We start from the raw sequence: 16273 nt of genomic DNA, 5'->3' as shown, positions 1-16273 counted from the left end.
CAAATTCAACACAGCTGCTCTCCATTCAAACTTTTGAGAACACTTATGAGGCAAAATGGGTAACTAGCCCCAATTTGTACATTTTCACCTAGGGGTTTACTCACTTTTGTAGCTCGTGGTTTAAAATATGGCTGCAGGTTGAGTAGTTTTGATGGGACAGTACATTTGCACCCATGTTATCAAAAATACTGCCCACGGGCCGGTTCTGGCCCACAAATGGGTTTAATCTGCCCCGTGAGATGATTTTTTATTTAGAGTATAAAAATGAGATGATTTTCTTAACTGGTTCGGTACAAAAACGTAGAGAATTCATTCCTTGTCACTTTGTGGTTCCTTTTTAGCTACAAAGTAGTGCTCAAAGTCATTAATGCGAGATTATCTGTTAAAAGCGTTCTTTTTCTTCAAAGTTGTAGGCTCTTCACCTGCGTCTTGACTGGGCCTTTTCCACATCCCAAAGACATGTTTCCTACTCATTTAAGTTACTTTTGAGTAGCATTTTGGCACTCAAGTGACCAAAACAAATCCAAAAGAATCCAGCCAGTTTTCAAAATAAAATGTTTTTCAAAATAAAATAGCTTTCTGACTCAGATAATAAATAAAACTGAAATGCTGTAGGTTATGGACCTTATGTTATAGTTGTAGCTTATTCGTCTATACTATTTTTCCCCTCTGTTTTGTTTTGTCTTCAGTCAAATTACTCTGAAAACACATTGTCAGAGGCGCTATGTAATTATTATAAATATATGAAAAATTGGAACAGATAGATTCAGTCAATTTCCTTGGCATCCTTGTCGTTTGCCACTTCTGTATGTTACTGCTGCAGTGCGAGTGACAAGTAGGCCAGGAAGTAGGATGGCGCCTCTCGTTCGCCTCCAGCCATTGCAGTCAGTTGAGCATTTAATAACTGCGACGTACCATTAGATTACACTCACCTACCTCATCGTTCTGAAAGTCAATTAGAAATCTGAGATACAAGATCAGCGCCAGATGTACTTCCTCAAGAGCCAGCGCGCGGCTCTGGATCCAAAACGTCTTTCATAAAGCGTATCAATTTGGATAGATGTTAAAGCTCCGTCCATCCAATTTGTAAACTTCTCCAATTTTTGTGATTCAATTTTGTGTTTTTTTTTTGCTTTTGTTATATTTGATGCATAAAGTAAACTGTATTTGTGAGACACCATGAGGCAAAAGCACTTTTGTTTGGTGCAGCCCTAATACAGTAATTGTTAAATTGAATTGTCCAATTGGAAGGCCCGTCTTCTGATGTACTCCTCCCTCACCTCGCTATCTGCAAATGGCTTTGGTGGCGGAGAAAAAGAGTGCAAAAAAATCGAAACATGAAACTCAGAGGAAGTGAAAGAATATCATTTACCTTTATCTTAGATCAAATATGTATAAATAAAATATGTGCTGATAACCATAGAAGAAGAAATGAACAAAAACTACACAGTCCTCAGTAGAGGACATACTAGCCTCTCCAATCATGTCTCGTGTGTTTGGGTGGGATGCAATTACCTCTACTGTCTTGCTGAGAAAAAATGGACACTTCAGTGAATACAAATGAATATACTACGTGTCAGAAAGATAACATGACCACCTCAATAATAAATATAGACGCCTCAGATGCAATTCAGGCACTTTGTCTGACATTCCGCTTGTTACCTATTGCGCTGTTCAAGTAGTCATCCAAACTACACTCGTTGGAAGAAACAAACCACTTTACGGCTTCCCATTTGATATTAACCCTCAAGAGGGCGCCATCCACCTCCGTTCCACACACCAGGCCCTGCGCCATGCCACTGACTGCAGTCAGGAAGTCTCCCAGGAAGGCCAGGAAATACAAACGCCGTCAATGTCATCCTTGTCTAGACACAGGCAGACAAACAAGACCAATCGGAGGAATTCTTTTTTTCTTCTTTTCCAAGCAAAATCAGTAAAGGCCTTGTTAGTGTTTTTTTTGTTGTTGTAATTTTCATTTTTTTAATATCAGTTATCCTGTGATGTGATTTAAGCGGGGTACCCAAATTCTATCCGTTGGGCAGAATTTGAGTCCACTTGCCCCCTTTAAAACTCAGAAAAAGGAACAATTATTTGATACCCTTGAAACTCTTGCCGATCTGATACTACAGTCAAAAGAAACTTGTCCACCGAAAGGTTTCAGCTGAAAATGTAAAAAAAAAAAAGAAGCAATTTTTTGGCCAACTAAGAATTAAAAGCAAAACATAATGTCTGTAAATGGATATTACAATAAATGGTCCATTTAGTCACTCATGCGTACAATATCTAATCAAATAAAAATGTTCTATTCTAGTGGTTGTAATGTCAATGGATCAAAATAAGGAAAAAACGTCTTTTTTAAGTGACATACATCTTTCAAACATTTAAACAAGTGTCAAAACACTGATCAAGAACATTACTCAGAGCTGTTGTATGCAGATTTCATTTCCATCACTCATTTCCAGACGTGTGCAAGATGCCGCGCGTTACAGTCCGTTTCTTGAAGCTGATTGGCTCCCACGACGTGATGTGAGCAGGTTTTTCCTTTTCTTTTGGTGTTTAAGTTTTCCACCAAGATTTTTCCATCTTCAATTTTCTGTTTGAGCCAAACATTTCCATTTTATTGCATCCCTTATTATCTGATAATATTGGAACATCTAGAATCTCTGATAATAGCACTCCTATTTTCATATAGACTCACAGAAGCAGTCCATTCCATTCTCAGCTGCAGCTCTCCTATTGGTCGGCCTCTTGGTCCTCCATGCAGATTTTAACTTTGAATATTGCATTTGTTCATTTGTATTCGATTTGACTATTCTTTGTTTTCGTAGAATCATCTGATCACGTCTCTTTTAAAATAACATACCCCAAAAAATAAATGAATAAAAGCATGTAACATTCCTGCTGGACGATATGGTCCACATTTAAATGTGTGGTTTATTCAGGGTTTTTGGATTAAGATTTGAATAAATTTTGCTTGAAATCATAAACCTTGCAAAGCCTTATTTAGGAAGATTTGATTTAAACAAAAATAATTCTGTGAAAGAAGTTTAAACCTCAATTCTGACTTGAATTCTGTTATTTTACATAAATCTAATAAACCTAGAAAAAAAAAAGATATTCATAGCTTTTACACAACTAGCTTAAGTAGCTAGCAATTATTGTAAACACATTTTGTAATCCTCCCATCCAGGATTGTTTGGCTCATTTTCAAATCAGATATTTTAAAAATTAATCAAATGAATTCATTTCTAAACTCTCGTAGAATGTTGACGAAAAAACAGACAAAAATCTCCACCCTTGCCATGTTTCATTACATTTTCTTTGAAACAACTAAAATCATTAAAGAAAAGAAGAAACAGCGTGGACCCAAATGACCAACGTAGAGCCCAGAGAGTTCATTTTAACAGCGGTTTCAGAAAATCAACAGAATGGCTCAACAAACGCGGCCGTGTTATGTTGACAGTCTTTCGTGACGTGTTGCATCTTGCCATCTGCTGCTGTCCCTTGCCAACTGGAAGGTGTCAGCGAGGCGTGCCTACCTGACGCTCAATCTGCTCTGCTTGGCGAGCCGATTTTTCAGGTAGAACTGCTCATAAGAAGCAAATACGAAGTATAGCAAGAGATGAGTTTAAAATGATGTTATATTGTAAACTGCTGTTTTTGCAGGTCATAAAGACTACACCCATAAAAATAAGATTAGATGAAATCAGAATACAGCCTTTATCTGCCATGTCAATTTATTCTGCCATAGTGATTACTGTATATATTTTAAAGTGATACTTCTTTAACTGTTTTACTATATTTAAAGGGACAGTGTGTAAGGTATAGACTGTTTTTTTGATTAAAAAGGAACAAATGATTGTAAATTTCAAAAACAAGAACAAATTCATGTGTTCTCAATGACTAACAGTATGTGTTAAATCTAATCACAGGTCTAGTTATCATTAAATGATATTACCGTATTTTCCACACTATAAGGCGCACCCTCAATTAATGACACATTTAAAACTTTTTCCATAGATAAGGCACACTGGATTATAAGGCGCACCCTCAATTAATGACATATTTTACAACTTTTTCAATCACAATATAGTAATAGTCAAAGTAATAACAATAATAACTCAAATAACTCTAAAATCTCAATAGCATTACAACTCAATGTCAAAATGACCAACCTTGTTCAACAGTAAGCACACAAAAGAAACAGGTAAAGTTTACTTATTCCCCATCTATGAATCCCAATCTCAATATTGATCCATATATAAGGCACATCTGATTATAAGGCGCACCATCCACTTTTTAAAATAAAATGGAGGCTTTTAGGTGCGCCTTATAGTGTGGAAAATGCAGTAGATGGGTGGTGGCCCTTCTCCGGAGGCGGCCATGTTTGTTGTAGCTACGGACAATGGTGAATGCACCTCCCGCTGCAATGAAAAACGGTCAAAATCTTACACACTATCCCTTTAAGCTAATATTTTGTCTGCAATTAATTTGATAACCATTATTATTTATGGAGAGTGGTTAATACGTCCGCCTCACACTTCAGATGTCACGGGTTTGATTCTGGCTCCGGCCTTCCTGTGTGTCCTTCTCTGTTGGGACCAAGTACTGTTTATGCACTCAACTGTTGCACATATAGTCAATAAATGTCACGTGCGAGGCAAGGTTAGTAATGCAGCTAACCACTGTGTACAAAATTGCCATTTAAATAACAGAAACAATGCACAGTGCTATGTCGCATGGGAGCGCATAAAAGCCAAAGCGGCTTAAACGTGGGTCAAGCTGTGACTCATGAATAAGACATGTCCTTTTCTCTCGTTACATCCCTTGATAAAAGAGCCAGTGAGTGGGAGCCTTTGTTCCCACGCCGACCACACTGCACAATGAATAAATGCCTTCTCCAGATAGTGCTCTTTTATGAACTGCGTTTCACCTCGTGTGAGTCACACAATCGGCAGCTCTGCACTTGCTCGAGCGGCGTCAAGGCCTCGCTCGGGACCAGCGTCCGGACCTGTTGCCGCAGCGAAGTTCGGGTTAGGTTTCGGGACGCGTTCCGCTCTCTTCATACCGCAGCTCCAGATTAAAGCGAAAAATGTTGGTTTCATTCAAAGGATGCCAAGATGTTGTCTTTATGTCTGCTTATTAGTACTAATGACGCTAATGACCAGTAATAAAGTGCATTTTTTCACAAAATACAATGGAAACCAGAAATTTACATTATAAAAAGACAAATGCTTTTTTTTTTTCTATACCAAGCTCACGTAAAATTAGACTAAACTGTCTGTTTATTTATCAACGTAATTTAGTTTAATTAAACTATTACCACTTTTTTCTTCATAGAAGAGCAGAATATTAAGAGGTTTTTCGACTGTTTTTTAATCAGTAGCTCTACCATAATCACTTATATAATTTAATAATTTATACTTTGCACATCCATGTCCTTCGGACAATAGTCATATATTTAGTTTATATTTGCACTACTATACTCATACTGTATCATAGTCATAGCCGGTTATAGTCTGTTCATATCTGTTCCAACTATACTGTTATATTCTGTTATCTCCTATTGTACATAAGTAATTATACGCTGCTAAGCACTTCTGGTTAGATGCTAACTGCATTTTGTTGCCTTGTACCTTGTACTTGCGCAATAACAATAAAGTTGAATCTAATCTTATCTAATATAATCTAATTTTAACTATAAACAAAATCAGAATTGAACATATAGTACGAGTGGGAAATCACATGATGCCACGTATATATATATATATATATATATATATATATATATATATATATATATATATATATATATATATATATATATATATCCTTTTTGAAAATCTCTTTTTTAGTCCATCAAGAAATCAAACTGACTATTACTGTGTTGAATCCAAATCATTCTTTAGAAAACGTTTGATTTACTTTGGGAAAATTTATAGAGCTATATGTAATCAAAACCTGTTATAAAATAACCCACTGAAACATAGGTTAACATAAATATACAGCAGTGAGCCACTATTTGCTAAATAGGGAGTCAACTGAAACTGAATGAAGTTCTGGGTCAATAGAAACGATGTGAAGTCATCCTGGACAAACAGTGACAGCCCATTAAAAGTTTAATACACTGTCATTAGTCGTGTGATAGCAGCAATGAAACTGACCCGGAACTTGCAATATTTAGCCAATTTATTGGATTAATAATAAACACTCAAACCCTTAGTAAACACAGATTAGGATGAGAGACGTCAAACGCCATTCATACCCCTTTTCTTTTATTCAAATACTTCGGCCTTCCCATTCAGTGTCATTTATACACAACTTCGTTTAAGGGCATTGTGAAGGTGTACGATTAAAAGTTGCGATGCATGCTTTCAAGTACTTTTAAAGATACATTTTTTTCTGCTATCAGCTTTGAAGCAAGCAAATGCAACAAAAATGTCATAGGTAGGGTAGAGTTGGTACAAAGGACAATTAAGTCGGTAAGGTACATTAAGATAAGATACAGTGGGTAAGTAGGGTTTTACAGAAGGAAGGGCAGTCGGTAGATAAGACAAGTAATTGTGTTGGACATAAAATAGTGGGTAGGGCAAAAAAAAAAAAGGTGTGTTGGTACAATATAAATTATCATCAGTACAGCAGGGTTGGACAAACAAGGTAGATAAGACAAGTAGATAGAAGGAACCACAGAGACTGACTTGCCAGCGCAACTAAAATCTAGTGTGAAACCTGACAAACTCCTCAAACTGATGTGCAAATAATTCATTTAAAGACACCGTTGATCTTTGCTCGGCCTTCCGTTCGTAATCATTAACTCGTGGCTGCATCCAGAGGACCTTATCACTTCTCGCGTCCGCAGTCGGTGCACAGGATGTTGTCACGCTGGGTGAGGAAGCCTCGGCCCACCAGGGACACGGAGCACTGCCCGCACGTGAAGCACTCACTGTGCCACTGGCGCTCCTCGAACGAGATGTACTTGGCCCCGGCCAGACCTGTGCCAAAAGCCACCACGCTTGAGTTATTCCGGACTTGTTGATTTTATGCACACACCCACCACTCGACCCCCTCCCTCTTTACCCACCTGGTGAAATTTCAAATAAGCCACGCTAATAAACATACAGTGTTCCCTTGTTTTTCGTGGATAATGGAGACTGGAAAAATAAGCGAATTCCCCCCTGACGAACGCTGTACGTACATTAATATACGTTCGTGTATGAAATGTGTTTAGTAAAACCCGCCTACTTTCCCATGTGTGATTGAACAAGACCTAATATAAACCGTAGTGTCCGAACTGTGGCCCGTTGTTCATTTCTCTGAGATCTGCAGCATAAACTAAAAATAACATTGCGACGGCCATATTAAAAAAAGGCTTAAAAAAAACCCTAACACCGTATTTTTCGTAAGGTGCAAGAAGCCTTATATTTTCTTAAAAATTGACATTGTGTCCCACACTGGCGCACATTGTGTGTGCTCTGAGTCCCAAAATCTGTGGAAATGTTTTTGGTTAGCTATCATTTGACTGACTGTCCGAAAATTTCACCCTGACACAATTATGTAAGGAAATGAACACACAATACATACGCTGGGAGCGATAAACCAATCAGAGAACCTTATGTACATTTATCGCATACCTTTTAATATGGTGCACCCTATGTATGGGTTAAGTATGAAAATAGACCCCATAATCCGAGACTCTTAATACGGTGCTCTGTATAGTACAGAAAATATGGTAAGCATACTCGTTTAAATCTACTGTCAGTGGTTTCACACACGGCTGCGGTTTTAAACACGTCCCCAGTTTGTGCATTCAAAGCCAACTTTCGAAGCAGAATTGTCTGATTTATAAAAATATAGTGATCTTCAAGTCACTTTCAAAAATGGATATCTCAGCACAGGCTGCTCTTGTTCTGATTCTGAATGTGCGTGGAAATGCAGAAGAAACAATGCTTTTAATGGTGATGTTGGGGGTCGTACCCGTAATAACAGTGGTGCATATTATACACGGGAATTTATGATAATAAATGAATGTTCACTCACTGGTGATGGGCTTGGTGCAGCCCACACACTTCTTAGCGTAGAGCTCGCTGAAACATTCCAGGCAGTACGGGTAGTTTTCCCTGGAGGTGAAGCGCTGGCCCGACAGTTGCTTCTTGCAGCTGATGCACAGGAAGCACTCGCGGTGCCACGGCTTGTCCTGGTATGTCACGCCGCCCGTAGTGATGGCCTGGTGAACATCATGCACCCTTGTTTATATTCCAGTATGGTATCAAATCCTCACAAACATTTGTACTACTCGTATTCATTCATCGTCATGATAATCAATTGGAATGGAAAGCATCACAGACAAATGAAGCTTCATGAAGCACTTGATGTGACAGACAAATGAAGCTTCATGAAGCACTTGTGATATCTTTGCACTTATCTAGTTGGCCCTCTTGGTTTAAAGAGGTAGGGGAAATGTAATACTTTTTTTTTCCACAGCACTCGCCAATCCTTCTCAAATAGTGGGGCAGGCTCCCCTGGGGCGGGGGGGAGGCGATGCCAGGGTGGGCGTGGATGACCACAGAGAAAAGGATTTGGTTTTACCATGTGAAGTGTAATTGTGATAAAATAAGAATTGGCATCTTTTTTTAGAGCCACTTTGATGCACCTGGGTTTTTTTTTTCTCTTCTTAGATAAACCTTTCATCTGCGTGAATGCTGTAAAAAAGTGTTTAATTGTTGTTGAAAGTTTTTAATATATTGCTTTTTCCTTTTTTTCAATGTTCAAAAGATACAATTTTAAGTATAAAACATTGTTTATAGTTGATAGTCTTATTTACGGTGTGGCAAGCGGGTGGCAAAATATTTTCTCTTTCCAAGTGGTGCTTTTCAAAATATAATTGAGAAACAGTCATATACGCTGTGTAGCTGAGGAAATAAAATTATTGTAGTTGACAAAAAAAAAGACAAAAAAACTAACCAGCTTAACTATTTTCGTAAATGAAATAACAGTGTTTCACAAAAATAATTGAAAGCAACAACACATAGTAGCAACAGTAGCGACAAATAAAAACAAAAACGAGCAAACATGCATGAAAAAAGCAATAAAAATGAACTGAACTCAAAATCGAGTAAAATCGCTTTGCAACAAAAATCCTTTTGAAAAAAAAGTTAACTTTTCATGTACTTCAATTAGACATTTGTCTTCGGATTAAAAACAGTAGCGGGATCGCACATACTGCAATGCTATAGGAAATACCATAGCACCACCGGTTGTTGAAAGCAGTGTCATCGCACTAGCATATCATGCACTATGATGAGCTCACCTTCTTGCAAGCGCAGCACTGGTAGGCAAACTGCTTCTCGAAGCAGCCCACGCAGTAGTAGCCGCCATCTTTGGGGATGAAGGATTTGGTTCCAATGGGCTGCTGGCAGCGGCTGCACAGGAAGCACGTCTCATGCCAGCTGTTCCCCTTGTACTCCATTTTGCGGGAACCTGACACGGGGCGACCAGAGCAGCTCTGAAAATAGTTACGCCTGCAACCAGCTAATGCTAATGTTTGTCTTGGCGAGGATTTAGCAAATAGTTCTCCGGTATTACGTTGCTGTTACATACAGTACGAATGGTGGCCATATTTTGTGCGTAAAGCTGCTGGTGGATGCTAACATAGCGCAATGTAATCAGAACCGGGAATCTGCTGGGGTGGCGCTCACCTGGCATGACTGTCTTCTTGCAGGTGGTGCACTTGGACGAGTAGTCGTTGGCGTAGCACTCGGTGCACAGCATTAGCTCGTCCTTGGCGGCGAAGGCCTTCTCCACCAGGGAGCGTTTGCACTTGGCGCACTTGAAGCATTCCTCGTGCCAGTGATTGTCCTTGTAGGACAGGTCCTATAGCCACCAATGGACAGTTGAGTAGGAGTATATCATAATTTGCATTTGTCTTTTTTTGTTATGAACAAGTTCAAGCTCCTCACCATGAGCGATTGCAGCAGTTCTTTATGGCTAAAGAGGATCCCTATTTGGCAAGCAATAGTTTGCGTTCACTGTTTTAGGTTCGGCAAACCAGTGTCACAATTTAGCAGTTCATAATTCAGCCCCTCCGTTCCTATCCGTGATTTATAGAACGTGTTTACGTCACTCAAAATACTATTATAATACAAAATCTTAATGGACCCACTATCTGGCAGGGAGTTCTGCGTCTCGCTATTTGATGAATCACTTTCCCCATTTGACGTCAGTCTATCGTTCTTTGGAAGGTGGACGCTCCTTTTTAGTGTTAGCAATTACTTTTAATGGCAAATTGAATCATACAGTATGATTATTTGGCAAGTGTAGCATTTTCTTTGTGTTTTCTAACAATTAATTATTTGCAAGGGGTTCACTCCGACATATAGTCGAGCAGTCGCTCACGAGTTGGCAGCAGTTTTCACTTTCACCATTCCTAATTACTCTGGTGATAGAAGTCGTAGAGGATCTGGCAGTTGATATTTCACTCAAGGGATGCCGCACTCCTGGTTGTGTGATAACTAAGTGCTAGTGCATTTGAACCATCTGGGTGAAATTTCAGCATCCTAATGTCTAATCTGGGTCAATAATAATAGCTCAATCTCACTTTTCCTCATGACTTTTATTTGGTAACTTTTGACGGGTATTCTCATTATTTGTCAAGAAGTCATTTTTCATTTAGGTTGGTGAAGATCCAAAGCCACGCTCATGTCAACATGACTTGTGAGCATAAATGAGGTCACAGTGGGATTAGTATATGTCTAGTGGTGGGCATTATGCCGTTTAAAGACTATAGCAGTGTCATGTCTCCGAGATCTCTATTTGGCAAGCGGTATGTCATTGTTGCTCTCTTGGAAAATGAATTTAAAATGTCACACTATTTGGCAGTTAGCCACTCTTGCTTTTCAAACTTAATGAGTTAATGAACTTTTATATCAACTCAGTGGGCATTGTGCTTTTCCTTCTTGGTGCCTAACTTGACCACCAGAGGGCGGCGTAATACTACATACAGTTACTACATTTCGAGATTTTGATACAACACAGAGAAGACTGTTCCAGTAAATAGAAACAATATTTAAAATCAATATTTGCCTGTGAGTACCGTTTTAATCTCTGCTTGTGTTGAATGTGGCGTTTGTTTTCCTATTTCAGTTGCTTAAACGTTAATAATAACCACGGAATCTAAGCTAATTTTGTTAGACTGTGTTTTCCGTCACATGTAAACATGAACCTAGCGTGCTTTACGATTCGTTTCCCAGTTGTAGCTCCTGGAAGCTTCTGGAAGTGGCAAAAAAAACACTTGAAGCTAGCATATTCGCTCTTTTTTTTCACAAAGTAGTTTTCGTCAAGATTTCTGAAAAGACAGATTTGAACTCACATCGAAACGAAGAACATGACGAAACGGACATCACGAAAGTTCACCGGATTTTGGTGCCGAGCGCCTACCTTGCAGTTGGCGCCAATGGGCTTGGAGCAGCTCTTGCAGCAGTTGGCAAACAGGCTCTCGTAGCATTTAGTGCAGTACTGTGTGTCCTCCTTCATGATGTACTTCTTCCCCAGCAGGGATTCTTTGCAGTAATGGCAGTCGAAGCGCTCGTGGGTGGACATGGTTGTCACTGATTGTTACTTGCGGCGCTTAGCGGGAATGAGGATGCGACGTTCCGGGTCGAGGCGGAATGGAGAAACGGGTGAGGCGAGGATTAAGGGGTATCCACCGGGCCAGGGGGAGTCTTCTATAAATACTGTCTCTCTTATTAGCCATAATCTCCGGGGGAGGGCGGATGTGCGCCACCGCATCATTTGGTACCTTTTAAGGGAGACCATGTCTAGCACATCCCTAAGCCTTTTCAACTGTGGACCAGAAAAGAAGGCCTGGAGGTTTGGAAAGCCATTTGAGTTGAGAAGTTATTCCAGATCCTTGATATCCATCTTCAGGTCCATATACCAGTACATTTTTTCTCGCCGTTGGTAAGACGGTTGGTCTACAAGTGAGCTGAATTAATAATAAATAATAATAAGCCTTGAAGAGCCAGCTTAAAAGAGCCGTGAAGTAGTAGTGCACTCTTTTCTCACTACTCGAACTTTTTTTGTATTACTAGTGAGGCCAGGTCTACTACTTCTAGTGCAGCAGTTCTCAAATGGGGTAACATGGAGGCACTACAGGTCGTAGGCGAGGCATTCATTTCTGCAGGTATCCACAAATGTAATTTAGTGCTTTACTTCAAGAAACGCGTTTCTTTTCAAATCAAGAGCAAATCAATTGGAACATGAATCAACATAAGGTGGCTCGGTGGAAGACTGGTTAGCCCTTCCAACTCACATGTGAAGGTCATGGGTTTGATTCCACCTAAGGTCCTCCTAATTGAAGTTTGCATGTTCTCCCTGTGCCAGAGTAGGTCCCCTTCAAAAACATGCATGGCATATTGGACACTGCAAATTGCTCTTAGCTACAACTGTGACAGTGAATGGTCATTCGTCTCATCTTATACAGATGCGCAGTATACTTAGTATATACTATAATATAGCATACTACCATAGTAGAAGTTTTAAGCTGTTTTTTTTTCTCTTCAAAATCAAAACACATTTTAGAGGTATTTAAATATAGTAATAGAGCAGAGTCTGTAAACTGGTTGGCTTTGACAATTTAAACCTAGTAGAACCACTCAGTCAACTGTGCCTTCAAATGCAGCCCACACTTAAACCAGTGAAGTTCAATTGAAAATCAACGATTCAAAGAAGGCAAAGTATTGAAAAAAAATGTCTCTGGTAAGACAGTCATTCTGCTAATACACTGAATTGTCTTACCGTTGATGACAGTGGAAGAACGATCCAAGGTGTTGATGGATGGTTACCACCAGCTCATTCTAGTTTCAAAATTTGTACAGTGAAAAGGCTCCAGTCGTGGACTGATCTTCATTTTCCATATGTCTCAATGTGAAATGGGAGCGCGCAATGTTTCACGGGAATGAAGAGGCGCCGCTTTGATTGGTGGCAAAAGGGTCAGCTGTGTTCACACCCACAGTGGCGCTAACCACCCTTTTTATGCCAGCTTGACTGCATCTGCGCAAAGATTAGCACAGGGTCTAACGCGCCTCGGTGATGCACTGCTCACAAAAATAGAGCTCAGATGAAGATAGTAAAAGCTGCGGTAACTTGAGCTCTTTCTGTGGAGGATAAAGAATATATTCAAATGTGAGTATAGTTCTAGTTTCTGTATGCATTTGTTGCTACAGTACCATTTTCGTCCAAATTTTAGTAGTTATGAGGTTTTTAACAACTCTCTTTAATGATCCTGTCTAAAGTATTTCTCTTTATGTGTTAGCACTATCTTGTGTTAGCAACTAAAATTGATTTTTTACTTATATACTGTAGCGGTCAATACTTACTGGCAATACTGTCAGCCCAGTAAAAACTGATCATTGATGTGTACGGATGTCAATGGTAGTGAATGAGTTAAGCTAATATACGATGTGTAGTTTGCTTTGTTTGTTTTTTATACTTTACAGTAAATAGCAACAATTAGCATAAATAAACCTCATATAGCAAGTTCACTAGGATTTTTTTTTCAGGAATTTCTCACTATAAGTGTTTTTTAGGAGGTTCGCTGCCACCATCTGGGGCTCATATCTCAATTTTTGCTCCTAAGTCAAAGCAAAAATAATTGTCCAAGCTCGTATCTTGAAAGAAAAACTTTATAAATTGTTTTTTTCTCCGGGGTGCACGTGCTTGTCTGCCAAAAGCGACTTATCAACAAAGCCCTTCCAAAACAACCCAAATCCTCCTTTTTTTTGCGCAGCATCAACAAATGATTGACAGTCTCCAAATTACTTTTCAGTCTTGAACTAATGTGCTCCTATCGTTTTTCCTAAAGGATCAAGGCGGGGCGGACGTCTTCATAAAAATAGCCCCGGGAAGACCACCGGCCTGGCTGACGGGCTAATCCTCCAAAACACACACACACACGTACACACGCGGTACATACTTCAAACACACACACACAAGAGGAGGTCAGTGGCAGGGCCGCTCTCCTGCCAAGATGAACTATCTCCTGTCGACACTTAACATTCCCTTCGTGCGCGTTAAACAAGACGTCTCTAAGGAATAACTTACACTGACCGCGATTTGACTCCATTTATTAAGAAGATTACACAAAGACTTGGATTAAAGCGCGACAGTGCTTGAGTCCAGTAGATGACAATTGACAAAAAATGTAAAGACCTTTAGTGTCAGCACCTCTGGAGAGTTCAACAAATTGCATGCCGTTTTTTTTTTAAATCTGTGCCATGAAGCTTTTTTTAGCCTCGCTGACAGACAACAGGTGCTTCTAGATTATACACAACACCGAAAGATTTTTTTTTTGTAAATAAATCAGATGATCCGGCATATTCTTAATCCTCTCGTTGGGTTGGGCGAGGGCGGGGCCGCTGATTGTTCCTGCTCAAAAAGGCCTTTATTTGACCCCGACCTCGGCGGAGCTCTTATCTGAATGTGCTCAGGCTTTTTCAATGCGGCATCAGAGGTTGTTTCAAGCATTTACACCGACGGCCCCTTTCACGGCGTCGACTTGCGGGAGAGAGTGACCGGCGGACGCGTCAACGTGGCACAAAGGCCTCGCCGACAGCTGGTTGGCATGGCGATGACATCCTAAGTGGCATCCATTAGACGGGGCCCGCTGTGGAGGTTAATGACACAAACGCGCCATTCCCCCCGCCTCCCCTCAGGGTACAGATGGAGCTGCAACAAATAGGACAGGGAACGGTTACGGGTGGGCCGAAAGAAGAACCTAGCGCCTCGTGAGGGAGGACCAGTCAGGGAATCTCACCTCCCACTGGGTCTGACCCATTTCTGCTCCATTTTCACCAAAATGAGTCATGGCATGTGGGGTTTAGGCACCTGACATACTGAGGACACAGATGGCTAGCTTGGCAGGTAGTAGGTACTAAGTAGCGGGTACGTTGGTGAATAGAGGTGTCAAAATTAAGCAATAAACTGACAACAAAACCATTTTACAACTAACTTAATCATTAGTGGAGTGGTTTTTGATTTTTTTTTTTCACTGATGTATGACTGAAATTTTCTTCGGGACAAGCTCAATTTTTTTTTTAGCAATTTATATTTTACTTGCCCGGCCCGTTTGAGGAGAGATTCTCTCCATCGTGTTCCGGGTCATCCCCGGGAGGTCCTTCTTTTGACCTGGTAGGCATCCGGGAAGCATCCCAACCATATGCCTGATCCACCTCAGCAACGGATCTTCTCAGGGTCCCTCCTGGATGTCTGAGCATCTCAGCCTATCTCTAAAAGAGATCCCAGACACCCTGTGGAAGAAACTCATTTCTGCCTCTTGTATCTGGGATTGTTCTTTTCGTAGTATACACTGCAGCGATCTGTTGATTTCCTGTTCCATTCTGCCCTCACTGGAACAAGACTCACTGGAACAAGACTCCAATACTCGAACTCCTCCCCTGACCCGGAGAGGGCACTCGACCCTTTACTGAGGACCATGGTCTCATATTTAGAGGTGCTGATCTTCATCCCAACCCAATTGTGACTCCTGTTTTGTCCCAGATAAATCTATTGACATTTATTGATCTGATTTGTTAAAATCAAAGTAAGTGGTTCAGTTGTTCTTCTTTAAAATAAGGAATGAGATATTTTTTTATTTTCAGGCACTCTGTTGTAATTTGTTATTTTTTTCTGTTTCAGACTAACCTGTATAAACCCTGTTCAAAGTAAAGTTAACATTTGTTAAAAGTTGATACTTAAAAGGGATGCAATTTTAGGGTTGATCTTATTAATAGTCACCACGGTGATGGAGGTTGTTTTCTCATTCCAAGAGGGGGCTAATTGAGAAGCACTGGATTAGAGTATGGAGGTATTTATGCTAGGCAATGGACAGGGAGGTCAAACAATGGTTATGACTAAATATTTTCTAAACTAGACCTGGGGTTTCGAAGTACAGTTTGAAAGAAGTTGAGGCTTTCAAATTCAGGTTTTAGGTCTGTAGGTTGTTAGGTAAGTCAACTCTGACAGAAGGATGGCTAGACAGATAGCTAAATCGGTGGACATGACCCCAGATGGGTCAAATCCCGTATAAGGTCAGTCATTCAGTCTGTAATGGAACACATAGCTTTTTTTATATTATATATGCCGTATATATATGGATTTTTTATGTGGATATAAGTTGACAGTGCACTTCATGTTAATAAATCTCACTGACACTTCCTTGACTCCGGCAAATTGGCAGGACCCTCTAACACTGTCAACTGAGCCTTCCTATTAATCCTCT

At 40.1% G+C, this 16273-nt stretch overlaps 1 protein-coding gene and 1 long non-coding RNA gene across 2 annotated transcripts in view; one reads left to right on the top strand and one right to left on the bottom strand.

Annotated features, from left to right (window-relative positions):
* The window catches only part of LOC148412717 (uncharacterized), a 50451-nt gene that overhangs the window by 32790 nt on the left and 1388 nt on the right, over positions 1-16273 (top strand). The window lies entirely within an intron of this gene.
* On the bottom strand, positions 6172-11688 carry fhl5 (four and a half LIM domains 5). Its single transcript, XM_088432892.1, has 5 exons — positions 11434-11688; positions 9696-9870; positions 9308-9477; positions 8038-8224; positions 6172-6992 (listed from the first exon to the last, which is right to left on the bottom strand). The coding sequence occupies exons 1-5, from the start codon at positions 11593-11595 to the stop codon at positions 6841-6843; spliced, it is 846 nt and encodes a 281-aa protein (XP_088289018.1). The 5' UTR covers positions 11596-11688; the 3' UTR covers positions 6172-6840.

Source organism: Hippichthys cyanospilos, chromosome 14 (genome assembly GCF_059441005.1).
Source record: "Hippichthys cyanospilos isolate Australia breed blue-spotted pipefish chromosome 14, RoL_Hcya_1.0, whole genome shotgun sequence".
In the NCBI taxonomy this organism is placed as follows: Eukaryota; Metazoa; Chordata; class Actinopteri; order Syngnathiformes; family Syngnathidae; genus Hippichthys; species Hippichthys cyanospilos.
Note: the sequence above shows the minus strand (reverse complement) of the source record. Positions and strands in the feature narration are given on the sequence as shown.

What these genes read in the sequence shown, in the direction of transcription:
- fhl5 (XM_088432892.1), bottom strand. Translation starts at nt 11,595, where the DNA reads ATGTCCACCCACGAGCGCTTCGACTGCCATTACTGCAAAGAATCCCTG. An exon ending in CCATTGGCGCCAACTGCAAG is followed by an intron (nt 9,871 to 11,433) that starts GTAGGCGCTCGG and finishes TGGTGGCTATAG; the next exon opens with GACCTGTCCTACAAGGACAA. An exon ending in AGTGCTGCGCTTGCAAGAAG is followed by an intron (nt 8,225 to 9,307) that starts GTGAGCTCATCA and finishes GATGTTCACCAG; the next exon opens with GCCATCACTACGGGCGGCGT.